The following is a 13993-nucleotide window of genomic DNA, read 5'->3' on the forward strand; positions in this document are numbered from 1 at the left end:
CACAAACTCACCACATGAACATTTACACGGACCAACCTCTTTCTTCTGTCTCATATGCACAAGCACTAAACTGAATGGAAACATTTGTGGTTAAGATGGCTAACTTTTTAACTGGAAACAAAGCTAGACCTTTCCTCAGAAAAAGACACAGACCGTGCACTTCAGTAAAACTCCTTTGAAGAGCAACTCTGATGCTTTGAATATTTCAATTTGTTTTGATTTCAATTAGATTTTAACTGTTCAAAAGAATTACAAGCTTTAGAAGAAAAGCAGACCTAACATGCACCAGTTAGAAGAAAAATAAGAGGAAAAACAATATAATATATATATATATAATATATAATATATCTTACTACAGAGAAGCAACTTAAGTGGGCATTTCTCTTTTAACTTTAAAATCATAAGATAAGATAGTTTTAAAATAAGATAGATAGTTTGCCTGTTTACTTGTTGCTAACCGTTATCCAAACATGCTAATCTACTCAGCAAGTACAGAATGCTTCATCTGCCACGGATTATGTTTTGGGAAAATTTAATTAGGCTAACTATAAAATTGAACGCTGCACTCATTGAGTTTAAGAGAAATATAAGTACCTTAAACTAAACACCACTTCATACAGGAAACCCACTTCTACATCCTGTTATTTAGGTCATTATGCGTGTGTCCACAAAGACTGTGTTAATAGAGGAAAACAACATTGTACTGCAATGAGGACCAGAGTAACAATAGTAGTCACAGCTTACTGTTATAAACAAATTATCATTGTGTGAAAAAATGTGTTAAAGTGTCCAGTAACTTTTTATATTAAGTGTCTTTAATTATGTACTTACATTAAAAAGTTCGGTAAAATGTTTAAAAACACTTTTGCTTCTGTTGAGGTGGGATTCGGGTAAGTTTAGGGATAGGTTTCATGGCATGGTTAGGTTTAAGGGGGCAGGGAAGGATCAACGATGTAATTATAGATGTTATTATAGATATTAATTACAGCTAAATGCAGCTATTTTTTAAAAAAAAATATAACTATAATGTTAAAACATGTCTGTAAATAATAAGACCATTGTATCAAATTATTAATTTAAATGTTAGTACACAGTAGTTAAAGACACTTAGGCCTAATATAAAGTGGGACCAAGGATCCAAGTATGGAATATCTTTTACTTTCAGATGTAATGGTAGAAAGTCCTCAACCTTGAATCATTACATATGATGTTAAATGATAATGAAACCTGCTACCTTTATCATATTTGGAATGTTTCAGAAAACACCTCAGTTCTATTTTAGTTCTACTCCATTTCTGTTCTGACCTGAGCATATGTACTGAAGTCAGAACACTGTACTCGCTTTGTCTTGCGTTGTTTTTGTCTCCTGGTTATCACGTCTAAAGATGCATAACACACCTCTTCCTCCTCACCCTGGAATGAAAGAAATTAAATTGCTTTCTGAAACTTGCATATATTATATTTAAATGTCTATAATGAACGTGCATGTTTGCATTGTTCATACCTCAATTGTATTTCCACTTTTCAAATGGTCTTTTTGATCTGTCGCAGCATCTACAGTCGATTGTTTAAATTAGAACATCACATACATAATGGTTTAGTTATGCAAAGAAGAGTGTGAAATAGTGAATGATACCTGTAGTTTTCCTCTGACAGAGGCAGTACAGACAGATAGAGGAGAGGAGAACACACATCGGACACACACTGAACAGCAGCGTCCAGCAGAGAACACAGTCTGATAGAGGAACTGTGGAGGTGATGTTCGAGGGTCCAGAACACAAAGTTACTTTCTCTATATAAAATAAACATAAATAAATCAATGAATGTTGGCTTTATATAAAGTTATGAGGTGTAAAGGGTTCAGAACAAGTAGCCACTTGCTAAATATGCAATAAACACAAATGTATCAATGAATGTTAGTAAAAAATTATTTTTGTCCTGTTCATCTTGCTTATTCAGTGAGAAAGTTCTCCAGAATCACACAAGCAACGAAACTAGCAGAAAGGTTTTCTTACCAGCAAAAGAAAGACGAGTTGTTAGGTTTCCATAATGGTACACTTCAGATGAGGAGATGATGCCTTTCTCATCTTTATTTACCTTTTTCTCTACTTCTGCACAGTAATACAGTCCCAGATCAGAGACACTGATGTTAGTAATATGTAGATCATGAGAATTACTGGAGCGGTTGTGGATAAAGTTGAAACGCTGAAATCTCTCTAGATCCAATTTCTGTAAATCTATTACGAGAGAGGGTTGATTTTCATGAGAGCAGTTTCTTATCCATTCAAAGCGGAAACCATTTACAGAGCGATCACAGTAGAGAGTGATGTTGTCTCCTGGTCTGACTTTCATCTCCACTTCTGCTCCATAGATTCTGTTCTTACTGAACAACAAAACACCTGTAAAAGTGCAAAATAACTTAACAAAGAACTTACATTAGAAATGTACTGCCATACAAAAATATTCACAGTAATATAGGTATTTACATTCGAAAAACTCTACAAACAACTGAATACTTTCTCAAAAACATTTTTTTCTTACACATAAACACGATGAAAGCATTTCTTGGCCTCTCCATCTCTGTGAGTGACTGTGAATAACTGACACTATGAGGGTCTTACAGACGGCAGCTCTCATCTGATTGGCTTAACGTCAATGGAAAATCTTTTCTAAAATGTCTCACGTCACAGGGGGTTGTCATTAAATTAGGTTATCATGTGTACGTACAAAGAGTAAGAGCGGTATTAACCAATCATTGATTACCCCATGGAGTTTTTTTACTCTGATTGGTTCACAAAAATGGAAATAATCATCAAACAGATATGAAGAGAGAGTAAAACTTTTGTTTGTCTGATAGATATGATAGATGTGTTTAGCATCAAATAATTTTGATTCAGACATGCAGGTAATCATCTTCACTTGAGAAATGTTGTGCTTTCAATTGGTCAAGTGTTTTTTTTAATCGAAGTGATGTTCTTTGTCGTATTGTAATGGGTTCAAGCCAGCAACGTGTAAACATGTCAAAACAGGAAACCACAGCTCTTATATTCAGACCACTTACAGCATTCGCCTTCACATTTGCTGCTGTCACGTCATCAAACTCAAACTTCACACATCTTACTTGATCACTGGTTACAAAGCACAAATGTTTCCATTAGCCTTTCTGTGGTTTTGTGTGTTTGTTAGAGTGCACATATTTGCATGAAGGAAGTTTGCTCAGCTTGTCTATACTGTGGTTATACTGACACAGCTGTCCATTGAGCTGAACTCAGCTGCATTATATTCTAAAACAGAAACAGTAACACGTGAAGATCAATGCATCATATGATAAATCATCTGCACAATACACAAAAGTGTGTGATGCTTTTTATAAAAACCATTAAAGTTGGAACAGAACCATTAAAGTAAGCTTCAACCATTAAAGTTGAAGTTCTGAAACAGAACTTGCGATCATCTTACCTATTGTCATAAATTTCCAAGTGAAATATCTTCACGAACAAGTATATAGGAAATGTTATGTAATGTAATGTAAATGTAATTCAGCTTTCTGTGATGCGTAGGGTTAGGGTTAGTGTAGGCCTATGGGGACAGAAAATACAGTTTGTACAGTATAAACAGTGGTGTAATGTACCAAACTAATAATACTTCTCTACAGTCCTCAATTAAAATACAGATTCTCCCAAAAAATATTTCTGTCAACTTTCACTATTACTCCACTACATTTCCTAAATAAAATGTATACTTTTACTCCGATGCATTTCCCCGAAGAATGTTCGTTACTTACTACAAAATAAAGTCGGAAGAACACAGACTGCAAGCAGTCATGTGCAAACAAGTGCTCGCACAACCGCAGTTGATTCATTTCAGAGTTGATTTCAGATTTGGCTGAGAAGGGTCTGCTGTCATTATACAGTACGAGATTGGCCTCGAGGCTGCACGCTGCACAGAGCGGGACACTTCAAAAACGGATTTAAAACATAGACAACAAAACGGTATTATACAGTACACTACAGTACATGTTTTCATATCAATATAAAATAATTAATTTGCTGACTAGATGCTGCATTAGTGGAGAACAGCAGTATGTTTGCCGTCGAGGCTGAGAGGATGCAAACATTAGTAGCCTACCTCAAGTGTTTAAAACAATGCGACAAAAACACACGCAAGTGTTTAATGTCACATTTATAACCATCTATTTGCATTAGTTTACATCCATTTGTTCACTTTTATGCATTTGTTATCCAGCAAAGTGGCACATATTTAAAGCTAGTGGCATGAGAAAACGAACTGTATCTTCATGCACCCGAGAGAAACATAAATCAGAAATTTCAGTTCTCCTTTTTATCATCACTGTAACACGTTTTGATTAGATAATCATCAAGTGTTCTAAAATAGAAGCAAATAAAGTGTGAGAGTATACATACAATACACATATGTGTCTAATTTCAATGCTTTGGCCTTTGTGTAGATATTTAAAAATGGCCATCAATAAGCATGACTTTTTGGATTTATATGAAATGGAAACACTTTACAATAATAATTCATTTGTAACATTAACTAAGGTTAATAAAAGTATTTGTCATTGTTAATTTCAACATTTACTAATACATTTTAACATTTTAAAGTTGTATCTCGTAACATTAGTTAATGGATTATGAACGAACATGAATGATCAAGGTATAATGAATATATACATTTTTATATATTTTAAATGGTACTGTTCATTTTCATGGTACAGTACTGTTTTTTTTGGGGGGGGTAAATAAAGTTCAGCACTTTTTTTTATGTGTTATGTTTGTTTTCAATCAGTATCCATTTTACAAACTATTGGTTGATTAATCGGTTTTCGGCCAGTGTGGTCCAAACTAGTTATTGTTATCGGTAAAATCCACTACCTGTCGACCTCTAGCGGCAGCACCTGCTACTCCGGTGAAAAACAAAGTTTGTGACGAAGATAAACACCTGCAGCCATATTTGCAAGAAATGCTTTCTTATGTTTGAACGAAAGAGTTTTTGAACCGGATGAAGTGCCTCTTATGCTTACTCAAAGATACTGTACAGAAAAAAAACTCACCATCCAACCCCAAAAAACACATTGAGGTCTCCACATTCAAATTAAAGAGTTTGTTTTTCAAATTTGAAACTGCATTATTTTTATTTTTTTTGCTTAAAACTTACAATAAACATTTTGCCTTTTTAAAAAAAATTAAAATAAAATAAAATAAAATGGAAGAAACAGAGTTTGACCTTGTGAAGGCACAACTGGAATGTCCAGCCTCATGTTTCACAGTGGAAGTTGCTGCTGGTACCACAGGGCAACCCAAAATTTTGATTGGAGAGCAACGCTTGAAAGAAATGCTCCATACTCGACTTCCTGTGTCTTGCATATCTAAACTGATGGGTGTTTCAAGAAGCACAGTCTTCAGACGAATGGAAGAGTACATGCTCTCTGTCAGGAACATATATAGTTCCATCAGTGATGATGAACTTGACAGTTTGGTTGCTTTAATCAAGAATCCTTTACCAAACGCTGGCTACAGGATGGTCAGAGGGAGACTGGAGTCAATAGGCCATAGGTTTCAGTGGAGAAGAATTGCAGCCTCCATGCATAAGGTTGATTCTATGGGCATCATCTCAAGGCTGTCAAGTCTTGGCTGTGTTGTACGCAGAGTTTACTCTTTACCAGGACCCTTGTCTCTAAGTTAAGGTTTGTATTAAAGTCAATTTTATTTGAAGTTAATTCATCTAAAGTACTGTATGGCTACTTCATTTTGGATTGGGTAATTTTCATAATACACATTGACTTTGTTTTAATTTTATGATATTTTATGCCCAATTGCTTTCTAGATACAACATTGCAACCCATCATTGTGATATTTGGAGGAGTGGATGGTTTCTCCAGAAAGGTAACTTGCTGCTGCTGATTTTTAACATTTAATTCCACATGTTGAACACAGACTATACCAGCATAGACCTTGTGCCTTTGGTAAACATTCTTAAGAATGAAGATTTTTACATAACTTTTTAAATAACATGCATGTAATGCCCAGACCTTAAAATCATTGAAAGTCTATAGACAAACAGAGAGAAGTAGCTCCGGCTACAATCTTCTTCCGCAAGATGCATTGTATGCGGTTTGGTTTATTAACCGTTTGAGTGCCAATGTTTACATAATTAACCTTTAAGTAAAAGGCACACGACAAACAAATTTCATAACAGAACTTGGTCAGTGTGCTATGCTTGCTGAGCATACTCGTGCTTCCTGAGAAGGAACCCTATCAGTTTTAACTTTGATGCCTTTTAATTGTTTTAAATGTTTCTTTTGTAGATGTACTTGAATGCAGCCACAAATAACTGTGCATCAACGGCATTTCACTTCTTCCTTGAGGCAACTCACCTGCATGGTTTACCTTCAAAGTAGTGTACTTTAGAAAGTTAAAAAGCTACAGTGTTATCTATGTAGGTAAATAGGCTGGGAAAATTCAAATTGTTCAATATGAGCTTCATCTTACATGGAAAAATTTAGATTAATCTGACACTTTACTTGAGCTTAGTTTCCTCAAAGCAAAATGTCAGGCTGAGGCTTTTTATGTTAAGAGCAGAATTTGTTCCCTTTTTCCCTGCCGATTTTCTTTTGGTAAAAGTCTTCCCAAACAGTCCTGGGAAGGATCTATAGAAGAGTAAAATAAGAGATGAGACAGGGTAAGATGCATTAACAGACAAACAATGTTATGCGCACAAACATAAAAAAAATTATTTTGTAATGATGGAAAATTAATTAAAAATAAATAAATAAATAAAAAAACAGCACTGTCCAGCACTATTGCCTGAATATGACAAACCTTGTCATGTTCTGCTCAATGTCATTACCAGTATGCCTCTAGTTTGCAGAATCTGCAGAAACTCCTTATGAGAAACCAGCAAAACCACAAATTTGCCATTCAAACAAAGACTACTATTTGAATGACAAAGTATATAAAATATTGCCCATCATAAGAATATTAAAAATAATTGCTTGTAAACAATATTAAGGTGACAATAACAACAATCCTCACTTTCTTTAGGTGCTGGCTGAGACAGAGCATTCTGCAGCAGGGACACCACCCGCCGTACAGCGTCCTGCAACTCTTCATATACACATAACATTATTTTATAAATTAACCTAACATAAGCTGATCATTTTGTGGAACAGGTAAACCTAAAAACAAAAATTCTGTTTTCTATCTAATACCTAATCTGTACATCCACACATTTATCTTAATTATTCTTAAAAATTCTTAAAATTCTTATTCTTAAAAAAACTGTGTATAATTTTAGTTGTTAAACTAAGAAAAAGCATTAATAGGCAGATGGTTTACTGATATGTCAGATATCACATATGACATAACAATATGTGAGATCGCACACATACACATTCGCTCTACCTAGTGCAAACACAACGCGAGGTGCTTGACCCAGATTATTCGTAGATGTGTGATCTATACAAAATCTGAGCCAAAGTCATGTAGTGTATTGCAGCCTTTAAGGTAAACAAACTAAGTTAATTGTGTCGATTTTCCGTTAGTCTTCAATGGTGAAGACTAGTTACTTAGATGCGCAAATTTGTATGCTGGCTCAACATCGTTTCTATGTTGATTTTACATATTTTGCTATCTGGGTATGCATTGGGTCTATATTTTTATATAGATTTTTAAACTATACAGATTATTCCTCATTTTACCTCTTATTCTCTCAGACATCTTGGCTGATTCCTTCCCCTCAAAAACGGCGGGTAAAAGAGAGAGGCGGGACTGAAGGTGACTGTATGTTGAAAGTGACCAATCAAATGAGCGGAGACATCAGCCACTGTCCCCGCCTCCAAAGTCTCAAAAGTCATCTTGATAAGCAAGCGCATAGAGAGGGTCGAGCGAGAATGCGTCACAGCCCCGTGCTCGCCGGATACTTTCTGAAGCTAGGTTTAGTGCGGCGCGTTTGCCCATACCCAATTCGTCACTTTCTGACATTCGTCAATATCCGACGCACAAAGCACCCTTTAGCGTCCATATGAGACGCTTCGGGTTATGGGTAGGTTTAGGCGTCATGTAACTGACGCTTTCGGAAGTTCGTCAATATCCGACGCACAAAGCACCCTTGGCGTCAATATGAGACGCTTCGGTTATGGGTAGGTTTAGGTCTGTGGTAGGGTTATGCGTCTCATATGGACGCTAAAGGGTGCTTTGTGCGTCGGATATTGACGAATGTCAGAAAGTGACGAAAAAGTGACGATTTGGGTATGAGAATGCGTATCCTGTGCACGCGCCTAGATTTTATGTGCGCGAGTTTTGAGACTAAATAAACGCCATATTATGGCTTCTTATATTGGCATATAAGAATATTGGCATATTTGGCACATTTGGCTTCTCCTAATACTTACTCAAACAGAAAGTACAACCACATATACTTCGTCTTTCAGAATTAACATGTCTGTTGTTCAGCACGTTCAGCAGTGGGAGCTGTCCAATGTGCTGAATTTACACTGGTCCTCCAAAATCAATCTGATTACATATGACAAGGCAATATATATATTTCTTATTGTTTATCTGTAAATACTATTTCCCTATAAGTCTTTAAGAAGTGGTTCTCTATTTTCTATCCTGTCTACTCGAAAACTAGTTGAACATTAGTTTGTATGATTAGTGGGTTTCTTTCTAATTGTATTTTTATATCAATATTGAACAAGATTATCCTATTCAAATTATTGTGATAAACAAGTTAGGTCAAAAGTAATCTAAACGTAGTCAGATATTATAACCTAAAATGTGTAATGTAAATGGATTCACGGACACAAAGCCGAAGCACAACCAAAACAATATTCTTCTGCAAGATGCATGCAGTTTATTTTTTAACTGCTAAGTTAAATAGTGTACCTTTAAACAGCGAAACCAGGGTCACTTACAACACAACTAAAGACACTGAATTGATTAAATCACAAGATGGATTGACATGGCTCATTTTATTATAATTTATTTGGCTTCACATACCTTCACATAAAGTTCAAAAGTGTTGCACAAAAATTAAGCCAATAAATATGAGAAAACAAGACAGTATAAACATTAGACAGTTTATAATAATAAGAACAATAAGAATATTTTGGACATTTCAAAAGATTTTACAGTTTCACTTTATTTTGATGGTCCGTATTTTGACGTAAAATGTCTGTTGGGGAGCATCACAATAAAGTGTTAGCAGATATTAAGCAGACAGTCTGTAATATTCTAATGAGAGTTAGTTGACATGTAGTTGCAAAGTTAAAGTCAACAGAATGTTCAAAAGGGACCATCAAATAAAGGGCCCTATTTTAACGATCTAAGCGCATGGTCTAAAGCGCACGGCGCAAGTGCACTTAGGGCGTGTCCGAATCCACTTTTGCTAGTTTAGCGGCGGGATGTGTGGTGGTTCTCTTAATTGATTCTCTTAATGAGTAATGGGTGTGTTTTGGGCATAATTTGCAAAAAAACAATCAGAGTCTCATTTCCCTTTCCCTTTAAAAGCCAGTTGTGCTCGCGCCATGGCGGATTGCAATTTACATGGCGGAATTTGCAAGTGAAAAACTGAACGCTTCTCTAGCGAGAAAACGGATCTGCTCGTGCACGAGGTTAAAGCGCAGACCACCTATGGGACAAAGTGTACGTGCATTTTGGACCTGCCTATAGGCACACATTACTAACGCAATCTTTAAATAACAAAAAAATACTGCGCCATTGACTGCAGTCTATTTCAGTTGCCTCAGAATAGCAACGCGCCAACAATGCGCGTGAACACACCTCGTTTTCAGACCAGCACGCCTCTGGGTGCACAAATGGGTGCAGATGCATTTGCTATTTAAACAACAGCAGGATGTGAAAATGATAACTGTGTCGGGCTGAAACTAGCAAAAAACACTTGCATCACGCCAGGTGTATGATAAGGCCCAAAGTGTTCCTGATTTTACAAATGCACACTGCCCCCTCAGGCCACTTGTAAAACTCTCACACTGACTGCTCTAACCACTAAACTGAGTCTCTTTCAGACATAAACAGATCATGTTTATGAAGCAGCCACATACTTTAAATCATATCCATAATATACAGTAACAAAAATGTACAGTATGTAATGTAAACGTAAATGTATGAAGAGCTGTCCTTTGGGTTCATCAACAGATTATCTACCCAGTGTTAGTTAACCTCAAATTTGGTTCTTTTTTACTTCAGCAAGTGCATTTAATCCATTAATTGTGTAATATAGTCCACTGGAGTTCAGTGACATAAAATGTGGGTATAAAAGTGTTAATGTTTTTCTCTCATCTTGGGATTGGAAAGTCCATCTCCTTAACCTCGAGGCTAAAACTGCAGTCTGTGCTTCATTCTGAGAGATGCAGTAAATGTGAAACTTCCTCATCCATCAGAGAGTCTAAAGAAAGACTGCTGCTGTAAATCACACTTTTGCAGACATTGCATGCAAACAAACCAATTTCACCACAAACTCACCACATGAACATTTACACTCACAAACCATCCTCTGTCTTCATACTTCTGTCTCATATGCACACAAGCACTGAACTGAATGGAAACATTTGTGGTTAAGATGGCTATCTTTTTAACTGAGAGTAAGGCAAGACCCTTCCTTGAGAAAAAAAGATCCTTTGAAGAACAACTCAGGCGGTTCAAAAGAACTTCAAATAACTTTCAATTTCATTTTAAATGTACTAAAGAATTAAATGTACAATTAGTAAAAGGCAGAACAGGTTCATGCACCAGTCTGAAGGAAAACAAAAAAGATAAACAAGAAATGTCTCTTTCTACAGAGGAGCAACTAAAGTGGGCATGGATGTAGGGATTCTATTTTACTTTGCAATTGTAAGACACACTAAAAGTTTTAGATTAACACCTGAATTATGTTTTACAACCCACTTCACATGTCGCCTGTTTGCTTGTCACAAGCTGTTATCCAAACACACTATCCTGTTCAGCAGGCCCAGAATGCTGATCTCTCACTCAGCATGGAGTGTGTTTCAGGGAAATTTGATGATGCTTATTGTAAAAATGAGTCAGATAAATGTTGTGGTCATCCAATTTAAGAGAAATATACACACCTTAAACTAAACATCACTTCATACAGGAAACCCACTTCTACATCCTGTTATGCAGGTCATTACTGTGTGTCCACAAATACTGTATAGAAACATACTTTTACTAAAGGAAACGTTTTTATTTGATAATTCTTTACTTCAAATACAGAAGCATTTTAATTTTTGCTAAATATTTTATCTACGATTAACGATAAACATTAGTACATCAGTTTCACTGATCATGGCACCTGCAACTTTCTAATCTATTCCTTCTCTGACCTGAGCATATGTACTGAAGTCAGAACTCGGCACTCTTGTTTTCTTGTGCCGGTTTTGTCTCCTGGTTATCACGTCTAAAGATGCATAACACACCTCTTCATCATCATTCTCCTGGAATAAAAATAAATAAATAAAATAAAATACATACAAAACTACTATATATACAGGTTCATAATTAATGTTAATAATGCATAATGTATAAGTAATTCTAAAATGAAAATCATGGTAATCCACTAGTAATGATCAAAGAAGAGATGAGATGTCTTTGCAACAGGGAAAGGAAGATATTTTGATTAAAGATCACAAGGGGACATGAATTTAAAAAAAATATGATGTACAAGGATAAAAAAAAATATCATAAAAAATAAGAATTGTCCATTTTGATTTCATGGTGACTGTGTGTTTGTGTACCTTACCGTACCTTTATCTTACCTCAACAATATTTCTACTTTTTAGCATATATATATGCTAAATATATACTTAAATAGTTTGTGCACATATATGCTGCACTTCAATTGATACAGTTTTGATCCAAAGTTTCTGGTCATTGACAAAAGTTGTTTGTCTGTACATTAAAGTAAAACTGTGGTATAGTGCAAAAGAAGAGTATTAATCTGTGAAAATATTTATGATCTGTTAAACTTGCTTCTTCAAAGAGAAAGGTAAAGTTCTCCAGAATTAATCAAGCAATGATATAATAAGAACTACCAGAAATGTTTTCTTACCTGCAAAAGAAAGACGAGTTGTTCGGTTTCCATAATAGTAAACTTCAGATGAGGAGATGATGCCTTTTTCATCTTTATTTACCTTAATCTCTACTTCTGCACAGTAATACAGTCCCAGATCAGAGACACTGATGTTAGTAATATGTAGATCATGAGAATTACTGGAGCGTTTGTGGACAAAGTTGAAACAATGAAATGTCTCTAGATCCCATTTCTGTAAATCTATTACGAGAGAGGGTTGATCTTCATGAGAGCAGTTTCTTATCTATACAAAGCGGAAACCATGAGTTACAGAGCGATCACAGTAGAGAGTGATGTTGTCTCCTGGTCTGACTTTCATCTCCACTTCTGCTCCATAGATTCTGTTCTGACTGATAAGTAAAACACCTGTAAAAGCACAAAATAAATATGTAAAGCACTTCAAATTATACTATCATACAAACATGTTCACAGTAATATTGACATTTTCATTCAAAAACTCTCAAAAACATCTTAAGAAGTTAGTATAATATTTCTTACACATGAGCGCGATGAGGTTTGACCTCTCCATCTCAGTGAGTGTCTATGAATAACTGACTCTGGTGAGGGTCTTACAGACATCAGCTCTTATCTAACTCGTTCACGTCAATGGAAAGTTTTAGCTTTTTTAAAAGCCTTACGTCATGAGGGGTTGGCATCAAATTGGGTTATTGTGTGAACGTACAAAGAGTAAAAGCAATTTTAACCAACCATCGATTACGTTACAACCTTTTTTTGCTCTGATTTGGCTTTGCGATCAGGCAATCTTAAACCTTTATATCATCGAACAGATATGCAGAGAGGCTTCAGTATATTTAGTGATAAAATGTAACTAAGATACAATTAGCATCAGAAATGTATTAAACACAAGAGTTCACATGCAGTCAGTAAATTCATGATTGTGATAAAAGTCCTTTGACCTGGAAAACACAAATGTTTCCATTTGCCTTTGTTAGGTTTTGTTGTGTTGGTTAAAGTGCATGTGTTTTCCTGAGGCCATCTTGCACAAATTTGCACTAATATGCATAGGGAATGTTTTTCATGTTTTCTTAATCTTAATAGCCTTCTAATAAAGTGTGTATTAAACTGAAAATTATCATATAAACTATTATATTTTTGTTATATTTCGCCCAAAACTGACAAAATATTACAACAATTGGAATATATCATTTAAGCACAACTGTGTGGGTTACAGTTATCAGCTATTCTTTTTTTCAGTGATTATTCAATAATATCCAACAATACCAAAACAAGCTCAGTGTAAAATGTATTATCTGGATGATATCTCACCTCAAAGAAGTCTACAGTCTGTCTACCAAGTTACTCTCTCTGTTTAACTCTCTGTCTCATATACATGTAATCAACTTTTGTTGAGTCAGACGAAGTGTGTGATGCTCTATGACAGCCATTGAGGACAGTGTGTGATTTATATTGTCAGACACAGTTGCTAAATGCAAGCTGGACTTCTTTTTATTTAATGTGGTTTATATTTTTAATTATGTCTGCAAGATGCTAATGCAGATGTGCCTTTTCTTAATACTTCCTTAATATTCAGGAAGGACAAAAATATTTATGCATCATTCAGAAATTCTTCTGCAGAAGTGATTCAGTTGGTTCAGCACTGGGAGCTGTCCAATGTGCTGAATTACTTCTGGTTCTCCACAAACAAATCTTTTCTAATTACATTCACTATTTTACATAACTGTAAGGTCAGTGTGTGATATTTCAAGATAATGTACATTTCTCATTAACTAAACAATGTCAGATATACATGTCCTTATCGGTCTTAAACCAGTAGCTCTTTAATGTGAAAAGCTATTAGATGCCCTTACCACTGGAGATGCATATAGAAAAATGCATGAACATGGCAATTACATTACATTAA

General features: G+C 35.3%; 1 protein-coding gene across 1 annotated transcript; it reads right to left on the reverse strand.

Moving 5' to 3' along the window:
- Positions 1-294: 294 nt before the first annotated feature.
- On the reverse strand, positions 295-2662 carry LOC311077419 (uncharacterized protein). The gene is made up of 5 exons (XM_084105876.1): positions 2542-2662; positions 2016-2399; positions 1637-1792; positions 1505-1554; positions 295-1413 (listed from the first exon to the last, which is right to left on the reverse strand). Exons 1-5 carry the CDS (start codon positions 2576-2578, stop codon positions 1285-1287), a joined length of 756 nt encoding a protein of 251 aa, XP_083962002.1. The 5' UTR covers positions 2579-2662; the 3' UTR covers positions 295-1284.
- Between the last annotated feature and the right edge of the window lie 11331 nt (positions 2663-13993).

The sequence above is a fragment of the Abramis brama genome (genome assembly GCF_963993115.1).
Source record: "Abramis brama genome assembly, chromosome: 2".
In the NCBI taxonomy this organism is placed as follows: Eukaryota; Metazoa; Chordata; class Actinopteri; order Cypriniformes; family Leuciscidae; genus Abramis; species Abramis brama.